Genomic DNA, 15,242 nt, shown 5'->3' with positions numbered 1-15,242 from the left:
TTTTGGATATTAGAATGACTACTTCAGCTTGTTTGTTAGAAGCATTTGCTTAGAAAATTTTTTTCCAGCCTTTTCCATTGAAATAATGTCTGTCTTTGACACTGAAGTGTGTTTCCTATATGCAGCACAGTGCTCCATCCTGTTTATCTGTCCAGTCTATCTGTCATTTTGGAATTGAGTCCATTGATGTTGAGAGATATTAAGGACCAATGATTGCTACTTTCTATTATTTTTGTTGTTAGATGTGGAATTAATTTGTTTGCTTCTCTTTTTTTCTTCTTTTTTAAAAAAAATTAGATATGGTTCTTTATTTACATTTCAAAATGTCATTCCCTTTCCTGGTTTCCTGTCCATAAACCCCTTATCCCCTACCCCTACCCAATAAGGGTGTCCCTCCATCCACCCCCCCTACAACCCTCTGACATTCCCCTGGACTGGGGGTCCAACCTTGGCAAGACCAAGGGCTTCCCCTTCCACTGGTGCTCTTACTAGGCTATTCTCTGCTACATATGCAGTTGGAGCCCTGGGTCAGTCCATGTATAATTTCAGTAGTGGTTTAGTACCTGGAAGCTCTGGTTGGTTGGCATTGTTGGTCTTATGGGGTTGCAAGCCCATTCAGCTCTTTCAGTCCTTCCTCTAATTCCTCCAATGGGAGTCCCGCTCTCAGTTCAGTGGTTTGCTGCTAGCATTCGCCTCTGTATTTGTATATCTGGTCCCTGTCAGCATGCACTTCTTAGCCTCATCAATCTTTTCCAGTTTTGGGATATATATATATATATATATATATATATATATATATATATACACACATATATACATATATACATATATACATATATACATATATATCACATGTGGCAGGCTCTGAATGGCCATTCCTTCAGTCTCTGTTCCAAACCTTGCCTCCATATCCCTTCCTATGGATATTTTTGTTCCCCGCATCAAGTGCGGATGCTCCCACTCCTTCTTGAGCTTCCTGTGGTCTGTGGATTGCAGCTTGGGTAATTCGAGCTTTTGGGCTAATATCCACTTATCAATGAGTACATACCAAGTGTGTTTTTCTGTGATTGGGTTACCTCTCTTAGGATGATATTTTCTAGTTCATTCCGTTTGCCTATGAATTTCATGAAGTCATTGTTTTTGTTAGCTGAGTAGTACTTCATTGTGTAGATGTTCCACATTTCTTGAATCCATTCCTCTGTTGAAGGGCATCTGGGTTTTTTCCAGCTTCTGGCTACCATAAATAAGGCTGCTATAAACACAGTGGAGTATGTTTGTTTGTTGTATACTGGAGCATCTTTTGGGTATATGCCCAGGAGAGGAATAGCTGGGTCCTCAGGCAGTGGAATGTCCAATTTTCTGAGGTACCTCCAGACTGATTTCCTGTGATTGTACCAGTTTGTAATCCAGCAATGGAGAAGTGTTCCTCTTTCTCCAAATCCTCGCTAGCATCTGCTGTTGCCTGAGTTTTTGATCTTAGCCATTCTGGAATCTCAGGGTTGTTTTGATTTGCATTTCCCTGATGACTAAAGATGTTGAACATTTCCTTAGGTGCTTCTCGGCCATTTGATATTTCTCAGCTGAGAATTCTTTGTTTAGCTCTGTACCCCATTTTAAAATAGGGTTATTTGGCTCTCTGGAGTCTGACTTCTTGAGTTCTTTGTATATTTTTTATAGTAGCCTTCTATCAGATGAAGGATCGATCTGTAAAGATCTTTTCCAAATCTGTTAGTTGCCATTTTGTCCTAATGACAGTGTCCTTTGCCTTACAGAAGCTTTGCAGTTTTATGTTGTTCCATTTGTTGATTCTTGATCTTAGAGCATAAGCCATTGGTGTTTTGTTCAGGAAATTTTCCCCAGTGCCCATGTGTTCAAGACTCTTCCCCACTTTTTCTTCTATTAGTTTGAGTGTTATATGGAGGTTTGATGTGGAGGTCCTTGATCCACTTGGACTTAAGCTTTGCATAGGGTGATAAGCATGGATCGATCTGCATTCTTCTACATCCTGACCTCCAGTTGAACCAGCATCATTTGTTGAAAATGCTATCTTTTTGCCATTGGATAGTTTTAGCTCCTTTGTCAAAGATCAAGTGACCATAGGTGTGTGGGTTCATTTCTGAGTCTTCAATTCTATTCCACTGGTCTATCTGTCTGTCTTTGTACCAATACCATGCAGTTTTTATCACTATTACTCTGTAATACTGCTTGAGGTCAGGGATGGTGACCCCCAGAAGTTCTTTTGTTGTTGAGAATAGTTTTCACTATCCTGGGTTTTTTGTTATTCCAAATGAATTTGCAAATTGCTCTTACTATCTCTATGAAGATTTCAGTTGGAATTTTGATGGAAATTGCATTGAATATGTAGATTGCTTTGGGGAAAATGGCCATTTTTTCTATATTAATCCTGCCAATCCATGAGCCTGGGAGATCTTTCCGTCTTTTGAGATCTTCTTCAATTTCTTTCTTCAGAGACTTGAAGTTCTTGTCATACAGATATTTCACTTGCTTGGTTAAAGTCCCACCAAGATATTTTATATTATTTGTGACTATTGTGAAGGGTGTCTTTCCCTAATTTCTTTCTCAGCCTGTTTATCCTTTGAGTAGAGGAAGGCTACTGATTTATTTGAGTTAATTTTATACCCAGCCACTTTGCTGAAGTTGTTTATCAGCTTTAGTAGTTCTCTGGTGGAACTTTTAAGACCACTTAAATATACTATCATATCATCTGCAAATATGTATCCCGTTGAACTGCTTTCGTTATCTGACTGCTGTGGCTAGGACTTCTAGTACTATATTGAATAAATAAGTAGGAGAGAGTGGGCAGCCTTGTCTAGTCCTTGATTTTAGTGGGATTGTTTTTTTCTCTTCTTATGGGTTTGTTCTGAGAAGATTTCTTGCTTTTTCTTTGGTGTAGTTTCACTCCTTGTGTTTGAGTTTTCCTTCTATTATCCTCTATAGGGCTAGATTAGTGGAAAGGTATTGTTCAAATTTAGTTTTGTCTTGGAATATCTTTGTTTCTCCATCCTTGGTAATTGAGAGTTTCGGTGGATATAGTAGTCTGGGCTGGCATTTTTGTTCTCTTACAGTCTGTATGACATTTGCCCAGGATATTCTGGTCTTTAGAGTCTCTGTTGAGAAGTCTGGTGTAATTCTGATAGGTCTGCCTTCATATATTACTTGACCTTTTTTTCCTTGCCACTTTCAATATTATTTATGCTCTGCATTTGGTGTTTTAATTATTATGTGACAGGAGGAATTTCTTTTCTGGTGCCACCTGTCTGGTGTTCTGTAGGCTCCTGCTATGTTAATGGGCATCTCTTTCTTTAGGTTAGGGAAGATTTCTTCTATAATTTTGTTGAAGATTTTTCCTGGACCTTTGAGTTGGGAATCTTCACTCTCTTCTACACCTATTATTCTTAGGTTTCATCTTTATATTCCTGTATTTCTTGAGTTATTTGAGTTAGGAGCTTTTTTGCTCTTTGTGTTTTCTTTGACTGATGTATCAATGTCTTCTCAGGTGTCTTCTACGCCTGAGACTCTTCTGTCTCTTGTATTCTGTTGTGCTGTCTTGTGTCTGTGACTCCTGATCTCTTCCCTAGGTTTTCCATCACCAGGGTTGTCTCCCCTTGTGTTTTGTTTAATGTTTCTATTTCCATTTTTAGATCCTGGATATTTTTGTTCAGTTCCTTCACCTGTTTGATTATATTTTCCTGTATTTCTTTAAGGGATTTATGTGTTTCCTCTTAAAAGCTTCTACTTATTTACCTGTTTTGTCCTGTATTTCTTTTAATGGTATTATTTATGTCCGTCTTAAGTCCTCTATCATCATCATGTGATGTGAATTTAGATCTCAATCTTGATTTTTCTGGTGTGTTGTAGTATTTGGGGGCTTAAAAACTGCGTTCTGGTGATGCCGGTGGTGTTGGCTTCTGCTGCTCATGCTCTCCTGTTACTTCTCCCGATCTGGTTATCTCTGGTGGTAACTGGCCACACTGTCTTTGTCTGGATCCTGGTCCTCCTATTATCCTATGATCCTGTGATCCTGTGACCCTGGATGTATTATAACTCCTGGGGCTTGAGCTTCCTCTGGGGGTGCACGGGGATGCTGAGTTGTTGGGGATCCGGAGCAGAGAGGGGCATTACTCTGGGCACAGATGCAAACTAGAAGGAGAGTGCGTCTCTGGCTTCGTGGGCTATCTGCGTCCCTGGGTCCTGGTGGGGTCCTTGTTACACCAGGAATTAGGGCAGGATTTTAGTCCCACCTGTGATCCTGGATGTGTCTGTACACCTTGGGGGTAGGGGGTCAACTGTTCCTGGGATGTGGGCTGAATGGATGCGGATCCAGAGTAGAGGCTCTGCTTCAGGCACAGGTACAAACTGGAAGGAGCTCGGGTCTCTGGCCGGGTGGGTTACTTGCTTTTCTTTTTCTTATAAAGCATTATCACAAATGGCAATCCCTTTCCTTCCTTTTTAAAAACTTGTCCATTATTTTCTTATTTAAACTGGGATTTCTTATACATGGTATCAGTAGATCTTATATAAAACCTGACAGTCATTGTATTTTAATAACTAAATCTGGATAGTTTCTTTTTAATGTAAGGAATGATTTGGAAACTATCACTTTTGTGGTTTTAACTTTCTCTTCTTAATTTTTTTGCCCTCTAGTACTTGTACTGGGTTCATGGAGTTTTCATTTCCTTTCTCCCAGCTTCTCTCTATTGTTGATTTATTTATTGTTTCTTTCACCTTAAATATTGAAAGTTTTTAACATTGTTTTTAAAATAGCACAATTGTGTAGTATTCTTTTCTTATAATGGTTACTCTTATGACCCTTGATGCTAATTCATCATGCATCTTCCTTCTAATAGTTGGATGGTTATGACAAGAGATAAGCCCTTACCAATCGTCCATTGTGCTGTGTGGTTTCATCCTTAGCATGCTAATCAAACCAAACCAAAATAGGTACATAAATCCAAAGGAATGGTTTTCCCCTTGATTGTATTTACTTATCCAGCACTCTTAATTTATGTAAATGTAGGGTTCTTTGTCAGGAATCATTCTCTATACTGGAAGAACTTCTTCACACCACTCAAGGTAACAATAGATATTTCCCCAATATTTCTTGTTTTTTAAAAGCCCCCAGTTTTGCTTTCTTTTCATAATGACTTTGTGAACAGGTAGAAAGTTGTTGGCCTCTGTTTTTTGGAAATAGATTTGAAATATACTTCATTTCTTGTGTTCAGGCTAATGTTTTTCTGAAGAGGATTGCAAAATTTTTCTTTGTTCTTCATATAGTATTGCAATAGTTTATTATGACAAGTTTGGGTTATTTACTATTAAAATTCCACTTGGTGTTTTATGTCTTTTGAGTATGTGCTTTTGGTTACATTTAGTCTTTGTGGAAAATTTTTTACTGATAACCGTGCATTTCTTTTGTTGTATCTTTCATTTTCTTAGTTTTGTGTTGTGACCATATTAAATTCATAGAAATCAAGAATTTCATAACAACATCTTTTGATTAAATTCCTCAATTCTCCAGGCTGCAAGTCTAACACTTTCACACTGGCCTCATAGCTAGACCAGTTTCTTATGAAGACTGGTATCTACTTTCAGACTATTAAGGCTGTGAACATATTCAACTTCTCATCATACCGGACTCATGGATCTGTTGCTTTCCTTGTTGTCCATCAGGGATGATCTTGGCATTTAGCACTCTGTCCTCTTTTCCTGCATTTAACTTGCTATACTCTGAACCCGTAATGTCTTAGGGACTTTTCATACTGAGGAGGTTACAGTCCCTGTTCCGACTCCTCTTTCCTTCTTCTTCCTTCTCAGTGCTTCCTGGAACCACAGAAGTGTTCACCTTTTATAGCAATGTGTTTACACAGAGCTGCCTACATGTTAATCTACCTGTCTCAATGTACATACAATTAATTTGGCTTGAAACAGATTTGACATGAAACAAATCTGTGTGTTTCAGAGACTCTCAGTACTCTGTTGTGCCTTCTGCAGTCATAGACTGCTATTCTTTTACTGAGTACTTGTGTCCAGTGTTCAGGGAACTGGGATCCTTATTCTGCTTCAGACACATTCTCAGTTATGAACTGCCTTGCCTGATAGATAGAGCGCCTCACATGGATTCTAACTCCTTCAATGATGAAATCTTGAAATACTGTCTCAGGATGTTTCATATTGTTTTTCTGTTCCTACACTAGCAGTGTATAGGCTTCCCTTTCTGTCCTGAATTGACAGAATTGATGGCTTTGCCACAGCCTTCATGAAGCTGTTAACCCTGTTCTCTGGAGGAGATAGAAGAAGGGTCTAGACTGTGCTTTATGCTTTCTTGCTGTAGTTATTGTAACATCTCAGCTTGCAGAAGAAGCGGAGGAAGTTTTCTTCATCTCATATATTCTGTCCAATCTTTTCACCAAATGGTGAGTGACATCGAGTGAGACAGCCTCCCTTCTGGGGCATGCACTTCACAGTCCTGCTCTTCTCTAAAGGCAGGGGCATCACTGAAACAGCTACTGTGGCATTATTCTCTATGAATAACTAGATTTTTAGGATGTTATTTCTATATCAGAGATCTAAAACAAATTCTCTTGGCCCTTTATGTCACTGGACTTGAGCCCCATTAATGCTTTGGTCTCACTATAGAGAAATTTGGTGACATTTTGACAACTAGTTGACTTGAAAAGACAGCTGTGTTTGCATGTTCATATGTTTCCTTTCCATCCACCAAACATCCAAATCACAATTAACAAAAGTGCACTCCAAAAGCTTTCATAATTACTTAAAAACATTCTAAACTATCAAGTTTCATAATTACTTAAAAACATTCTAAACTATCAAGTTTCTTAAAAAGTATTTATTTGAAATTTAGTTTACATCATAAAGTAATGAACTTCTTATATAGAAAAATTCTGTTCAGCCCCAGATTTTTAATCTTGAATAATGCTATTTTCTTAATATGTACAATGTGCTCTTAAAGTATGTATTATTCTAATTAGAAGAAATTGGGAGAAATGTTAGATTTATATTTTACAATATCATGGAAAAATCAAATAAGCACACTTTATCCCCAGCACGATGTTTTGCTTAGTGGTGGCAACCCTAGAAACTAACAGCTTAGAAACTGTTTAACTGTATGTTACTGACTCCACAGTTTCTGATCTGTTTGCCCATCAGCTCCAGTATACTTACTCATGTTTCATAGCCATAATTGAACGAAAGCCTGATAAAATGTTTAGAGCCAGTGCTTGTCAGTTCCTAGTCATAACATGTAGTTGATTAAACAGCATTAGATGACTTTTCTTCCATAATGCCCCCTTTCTACGCATTTTTTAAAAACAAACCATTTCATTTTTCCTATGCCTACATTCCCTAGTTCATATAGGAACATTAATTGGTAAAATGTGTGTACCACAGAATTTCCAAATTGAATTACTTCCTATCTGCTGTATATCTTGAGTACATTTCTTTACGATTATAATAATGAAGTTTAGTAAAAGAAAATTAATAATGTGTATAAAGTCTAAAATGAGTTGTAATCTCAAGTTTTCTAGGAAAACAGCATAGAGGAAGTATGCTTTTTGTCTGTTTATACATCTCCTACTCTGCTAGTATTCTTCTTCATTCAACATGACCTTGGCTATAGCTTGAGGTCAAATCTTGTTTAGAAACACTTCTGTTGTATTGTAGTCATGGTTTTTAGATACTGTTTTCTCCCATGGCCTAATTGTGTTTTATTTATATAAAATTTTTAGAAGACACTGCATTATTTTAAACGGATAAAAAATAAAGTAGCAGCTGGGTATAGTGGCACACACCCTTGATCCCAACACTTGGGACAAGTGATCTCACAAGGGACAGGCAGATCTCTCTTTGTTCAAGGCCAGCCTGGTCTATATACTGAGTTCCAGGACAGCCAGAGGTACATGGTGAGACTGTGTCTCAAGACAGACAAACAAACAGGAAAGTAAATAAGCAAGAATCTAATTTGGGGTAAAAAAAAAAAACAGTATTAAGCACTTGTGCTTCAGATCCCCATGTTTTGTTAGATATTATATCTATAAACTCTCCTCTGAAGCACCATTGCCTCATACCTCATTCAAGGGTTTTATTTTCCTCTCTTTAGTAATTTTGTTAAAATAGTTGATAAATCGCTTCAGTTCTGAGCATTATTTTTATATGGAAATCAGCGGTGGTCTTTGCTAAGGGTTTATGCTGACTATCCATAGAAATAGCCAAGTTCGAAGTAGCCACTGATCTGGCCTGGCTATCTTTACATTATCACTAGTGATGCGTGTATCATTAGTGTCAGTCAGGGAAAGAAGGGAAAAGGAGAGTGAAGGCAGAGACTCAAACAGTTCTTGTTCTAGTCCACAGATAACTTCTGTATTTCGGCCAAAACTTTTCTAAAGTGTAAATGAAAGGCTGTGGGGACTGTTCTGTAGTCACTGCCCTTTTAGAGTCTGTGCATCTACTGAATTTTTTTTTATAAAGGAATTAACCTCTTCAGAAAACTGAAAAATTATGACTCCCCCTAAAGTAAATAAAAGTATTCTGTTTTGTGCTCAAAGGTATTTTCTGTTTGGTAGATGGTGTTTGTTTGTTTGTTTGTTTGTTTGTTTGTTTGTTTGTTTGTTTGTAGTCTTATGCTATAGCTCAGTTTGATCTAGAAATTGCCATCTCCTGCCCCATGCCCAGCAATTCCTTTATTTTGTCTTTGAGAAAAACTATTTACAGGATTGAAAGCCATAGAGTTCCCCTAAGTTACCATTTCTTTGTTCCCTGTCAATAGTTTTCTTCCGTGTACCATGAAATCTGAACAGGTCATGCTATGCTGTTCTCCAGGAAGAAGAGAATGTTAGAAGAGAAGTGCAGGCCCAGCACCTGCCAATCTTTATCTGCCGCACAGTGACAGGGCTCTAAAGAGGAACTTTATGTCTGTTCTACTTATTTTAATAATAACATATGGATAAGCACATATTTTACCCTCTTTGAAAGACACACTGGGGGTAATCTGTAAATATCAATAGTAACCTGTCAGTTTCCTCAGTGTACAAAGGGATAGTAATACTTGTACACAGTGTACTTGTGATGTGTGATAAGAAAATCTAGTAGTATGGTTTGATGATAGATAGAAACCTCCAGAATCTTGAATTTCCCATTTCTGTGTGCTCATTAATGTTAATCTGAAATACAACTCAATATTAGTGCTTCTTTTCAATATTGGCTTTAGAAGATATTAATTATCTAGATAAATCTCATTTCTCTGATTGTAATTCCTACTTATGATTCCATTGTAGATAGAATTACCTTAGTTGAGGAGTTATAGGAAATGACTCTTCTGAAGAAAAAGAATAAGAGCTGCAAAAAACGGCTGTATTGCCGGATAGAAAATATGAAAGAAAATTTACAGTGATGGTGAGAATTCAGAGGCTTGAGGTCCTACTCTTCACCTTTTGGGTTAATCCTTCCTTAGCATCCGTTTCTCTTTAGAAGTGTCAGAGTGGTCCCTCGTCCAAAACTTACACACACACTCTAATGCTACAACTGTATGGTCATTCAGAAATGAGTGACAATGACGAGCAGTCTGTGTCAGCAGGCTCTGCAGTGAGTCTGCCTCATCCCATAGCTGGAGGGCCTGTCTAAGGTACACACACACACACACACACACACACACACACACACACACACCACTGTTAACACCTCATGCTATCTGCACATCTCACAGTGTTATTCTGAACTTTATTTTGTTTAATGTATCAGAGCCATATTTTACAAGAATACATATGAGTGGGTTTCATGCAAAATATCTCTTACAAAACTAGCATTATGTACCTCTCACTGTGTGCTGGGTGCTTTTTTGCTCAGGTTTTAGGGCTTAGCTGATTAATCCTCAGTGGGCAGATAATAGGATGATCATTCTTCAGAAATGCAGAGCTGATGTACATAATGTCGGGTAGCATAGTCTATGGCCCAGCCAGGATTCCCGGTTGACCAATCTTTCTCACCACTTACTTCTATGAAAAATAGATCTATAGCCAAAATATTAACCTGCCTAATGAAAAAATAGTTTCCTCTTCTATTTTTTTCTTTTACTTACAACATGTACCTGCAAAGCAACTGCTTAAACTGCATACTGAGCAACATAAACACTATTTCAGCAATTAAGAAAGTAAATGGGCTTAGGAAATGAAAAATGTTACTTTAATACAAGTCATGTGACTTCCAGTAACTTCTTTTGTTATCCAACTTTTACAGGAAATGTTTCTTGAAAACAGGAGTTTAAATTCTTTGTAAGTGGTCTAGTGATGAAAGCTATTTCACATTGAGGATGCACAGAGATAGAAGAGTTCATTTCTCCTAACATTCTTAGATCTGTAGCAGTGTCTTTGGCCCCTTTCCTTAGTGGAGTTGCTCTCATTCAGCTTCAGCCTGCAGAGTAGACACCTCTCAGTACAAAACTGTGTCCCTTCCATATGAAACTTCCTGTTTTCCATGGGCTAGAACTGGACTTCGACTGTGACTTATTATAAATATTTTAATTTAGAACTAAAGTTTATTTGGCATTTATATTGAATTATATTTACTAGTCTTTGTGTCTTAATTTCAACAGCATCACTGCAAAACTTGAAAGAGCTTTAGAAAAAGTTGCTCCTCTTCTTCGTGAAATTTTTGTAGACTTTGCCCCATTCCTATCTCGTACACTTCTGGGCAGTCATGGACAAGAGCTATTGATAGAAGGTATGATCTCTCTATGTTCTACATATTTTACTTTCATGCAATGTACCTATTAATCATGGCATAGCCTGTGCATTTGAAAAGATATGTATTGCCAATAGACGTTAAAGATACCATGGCTGAGACTCTCATGGGACTTTGTGTGTGTGCTTCCTTCTCTTCACTTCTTTTAAAACTAGTATCAATGACAGCTCCATGAGGGACTTTGAAAGGCCTTAGAATGGGCAGCAGTGGCTCTTCAGTCTCAGTCTTACTAGCAGCACTGTCTATCCTTTCACCGGACAGCACTTATTAAGCATAGGTTTTGTAACATTCCCTGCTGTTCTGAGAGCCAAGAGTTTTTCAAATGACTTTTCTTACCTATATGATGCTTTTATTGTGAGAAGCTGTAACCAGGAAGTCAGTAACAGTGTTGAGAATACTGAATGGGCACTTGATGAAGCTGTCATCTCCTCAATAGCAGCGTAAGTAATGAATGGAGATTTAATTTGTATCGTGGTAGGAGAGGAGCTTTGAAAACTATAGCTAAATGAAGCTTTACTTCATTTAATAGTTTCAGTTTATGACTGTTTCTGAGCTTCATAAAGGAGAGATCAGCATCGAGATGACCCTGTAAATAAAAGGTTCTTTCATGCCATTTTAGTGGCCCTTGGACTTCGTATTTGTGGCTTCCACTTCCAGAAGCAAGGCCATTTTCCTGTTTGTTCTGGCTTGTTCTCTGCTTCCGCAGTGTTTCTATGAGGCAAACGGTGATGGTCAATGTCCTGTTTATTTCTATTGTTTACTCTATGGCCTTTGGGAATTGCTGAGTTACTGTAAGATGGGTTATTTGGATGCAAATAAAACTGCATAATGCATATAAAATTTCCAAACAAGGTGGCATCGTAGGAGAACAGGAGAATATCCATGTCTTTTGACTGAAGCAGCATGGATTAGAAAGTACCCAGAGAGAGGTGATCAATCTTTGCTTCACCTTGAGTAATTGGTGGCTGTCACAGTGGGAGAAGTGGAAAGTCACTGTTGCTGTCATTACTTCCAGCCACAAAGTGAAGTAGGAAGTGTCGCAGGGATCACGACTGAGCATCTGAATAAGCTGTGCCTTAAACTCATTCCCATACAAACTTGAAAACCTCCCCTTGCCCGCAGACTGTGCTTCCTCTAGGTGCACTGTTTGATATGTGTGTAATCCATCGAACAGTGAATGTGTGTCTCCTGGATGCACTGACGCACCTGTCCTGAGTACCATGATGGAAGGACCAGTGCACCCCTCAGGGAGCTAACAGTCAGGTGGGCAAAACCTATCTGGAGGATTTGCGTGGCAGAGCACTGTGAGGTCAAGTGCTGGATGGCCATGGGCCTTTCTGCTGGAATTAGAAGCAAGTGCATTGCTCAGCTTAGTGCTGCCTGCTCTCGGAGACTCTCACCTTCACAGAGTTTTGAAATGTTCCTTTGCTTCTGTTTACTTCCCGTGACAACCCAGTACTGTCCTATGATTTCTGGACAGGGTTAGAGCCAGATAAACCATTAGATATTAGATATCTCTAACTGGATACCCCAAGGTACCCCAAACTCACTTTGAAAACTTTAGTAACCTTCTCCCTTAGATTTTCTTATAACATTACTCGATTGTTTTGTTACTAATATCACTATTAATGTGTAAACATTTGAAAAATATCTAATTGCTTTTTAAGTTGTTTCTCTTCTACTTAATATAGAAATTTGGTAAGAAGTAATACTTTTTGAAAATACTAATTTGAAAACTAGTTCTTCAAACAATACTTCAAATATTATATCAGTACTATATAATACAGCTTGAGCTGTAAGAAAACTTATTAAAATGTGGTATGAATGTTATCTTAAGTAAAATGTAGATTTTTAATGGGGCTACTGCTTGATGGTGGATTCTTTTCAGTTCCTTAATTCTTTTGAGTATATTCTCCTAAGGAGCAAAAAAGCTGGTATTTATACTTTCATATTTTTGTAACAAAGTCTTATTTTAAAATTTCAATAAATATTAATTGAAGATGAATGTAAATATTTTCTCACATCCTGTACAACAATGAGAGTATTTTTCTCTGATTATATGTACCTTTTTCTAAAGTTTACACAAATTAGAAATGTTGATTGAAGATATAGTAAAGGGAGAAAAGTTATTAATATAATAATGCTTTGTAATGGGTCTATGTTGTTTATATCCAATCACAGATTTTACATGACATGTTAAGGAGCCAGCATATCAGCAACACTAGAATATTAAAAATTATAAGGCTCATGTATGAGGTTCCATCTTGTGGAGTGGACCGTAATTCAAATAAGATACTGGCTGGCTATTCCCACAAGCTCCAATCTACCGTTGTCTTTGTGTATCTTGCAGACAAGACCCATTTTAGATCAAAAGGTTTATGCGAGTATTCGTGCTAACTTCCTAAAGAACAGATGCGGAAGTATATCTTCAGAGATAACTGTTGTGTAGGAGGCTAGAAAAGGACTATTGCCAATCATCAAAGTAGGGGATATGTTTGATCAGTTGAAAGAATAACTTCAGACTAAAAATACACAATAAGCACGTATGTGAGGACTTGAACTTCTTCCTGATCACACACGTATATGTACAGCTGCCCAGCTGCCTGACATTTTTGCCCAGTTTATCTTCTGAGAACTTAAACTCTGATCTGTAGTATGCTTTTGGTGATCTTTTCCTTCTGTGATCATCATTAAAATGAATCTGGATTTTTTTTAAGTTCACGTTACTGAGTCTATAATGAAAAATCTAAAAAGATTATTCCCAGTTACTATTTTAACTACTATAATTTGTAGCCTTCTTTCCAGAATTTTCACTTCCAGATACCTGGACATTTTTTTTACACATATTACACATACCTGGACATAGTTTTTCTGTAGTCAAAATTACAAATATGCAGTTCTTACAGTTTTATATAATAATCAGATCTGTCCTTGCTAATGTAAAAATGGCATTTCTTTATAACAGGAAGGTAGGAAGTAGATCTTTAAGTTGTAGATTTTGTTTTTAAATGTCATTAGTCAAGGAAATGAATTGTTGATAACCTTAATCCATGATCCTGCAAATGACCTATCTAGTTCATGTATTTAGGGATTACTCTTCTGTAACAAAATGAAGTTCATATCTGCCAGAATTTGGTTCTTAGTTTCCAGGTTCATCTAGTCTCCTTTTTCTTGATGTAGGCAGCTGGTAAGCATATAAGCAAGCCATAGGTCATGTATCTTTGTTTTTGTTTTCCTTATTGTATATAGAATTGTTTCCCTTTTACACGGGTTTCTCTTTCTTTTATATCAATAAACCTCTCTTCCTTTTAGATAAAGTTCTCTTCATTTCACATGGAGTCCTCTTCCTTTCCTTCCATTCCTCAGTTATCCTCATCCTTTGACCCCTAAGACAGAGACTTTAAGTCACTCTGTTCAGTGTGTCTGTGGGACTTTATATTTCTATTAATAGAAATATTTTCATTCAAGAATAAAAAGTTTGCGTTGCCATTGTCTCACATAAATTTTATTACATAATTAATATCCAGTATTTACCCTTTTTACTAGAATGAACACTGTTTTTAACAACTGACATTTTTGGGAGAGGTAAAATTGGGAAATAAGAGGAGCTAGGTAAAATGGTGTGTTCTTTTAAGAATTCTTGCTGTTGATCTGCGGCTGTCCTTACCTACCCATGAGTTCTCTACTTTCTTCTTGACTGCTCTCTGCCCTACCAGATAGATGTGCATGTTGTCTCCTGTTCTCCCTTGTTTTTCACTGGGGGATCAAACCCAGGATCCGAGGTGTGCCCAGGGAGTGCAGTAGCACTGAGCTCATCTCTGGCCGCCACACCCTCATTCACACCCTCATCCGTCCATTGCCCTCCATCTTAATATGACATCCAGCTATCTTAGAAAATTGTCAGACAGTTGTGAAGAAGCCAGGGAAATTACAAAATCAACTCTTCATCTTCTTAGCCATTGATTATTTCTGTTTGAAAGATTGCTTACCATGAATAAATCTTGTGGCTTTTGACTTCATGATATGTGTATGTCTTACAGAAGCAAATCTGAATTTTTGTAACTGAAGTTTTAAGAGAAGAAAATGATTGTTTATATAATAAAATATATTTGACTTGTATTGGTTGGATGTTGTGTGTTTGGTTTTCTTCCTACACATATAGTTGCTCAGATTTTCTCTACAACAGCTAATCATGGATACTTTCAGCTGTGTTTGTTATTTCCATGCAAGCTAAAACAAGATTCATTTTCATATCTATCACTGTTATTCACAGGCTTTATTACTCTTACTATGTGACTCCAGAGCAAACACTAATGTTGATTGTATTTTGCCTTTGGTGGACAAGACGTAGTTATTCAAACTTTACATGGCTTCCTTTAAAATGTTCAAATTCTATAGGAACTACTGTGTAAAAGTCAGAGTAGGTATGGATCCAAGTTCAAAATCCACACCAAAGATGACAAAAATTG

General features: G+C 37.4%; 1 protein-coding gene across 10 annotated transcripts in view; it reads left to right on the top strand.

Moving 5' to 3' along the window:
• Nbea (neurobeachin) overlaps positions 1-15,242 on the top strand; it is a 559,026-nt gene that overhangs the window by 238,647 nt on the left and 305,137 nt on the right. For 8 of the 10 annotated variants that reach the window (NM_001427608.1, XM_063282102.1, XM_063282100.1 and 5 more), the window contains one exon: positions 10,625-10,752. The exons of 1 other annotated variant lie outside the window; for it this stretch is intronic. In NM_001427608.1, coding sequence (NP_001414537.1) covers positions 10,625-10,752 — 128 coding nt within the window. Of the gene's footprint in view, positions 1-10,624; positions 10,753-11,625; positions 14,893-15,242 lie in introns of those variants that run through there. One more of the 10 variants, XM_063282104.1, reaches the window with a different exon arrangement.

Source organism: Rattus norvegicus, chromosome 2, assembly GCF_036323735.1.
Source record: "Rattus norvegicus strain BN/NHsdMcwi chromosome 2, GRCr8, whole genome shotgun sequence".
In the NCBI taxonomy this organism is placed as follows: domain Eukaryota; kingdom Metazoa; phylum Chordata; class Mammalia; order Rodentia; family Muridae; genus Rattus; species Rattus norvegicus.
This window is presented reverse-complemented; position numbering and strand designations above follow the sequence as displayed.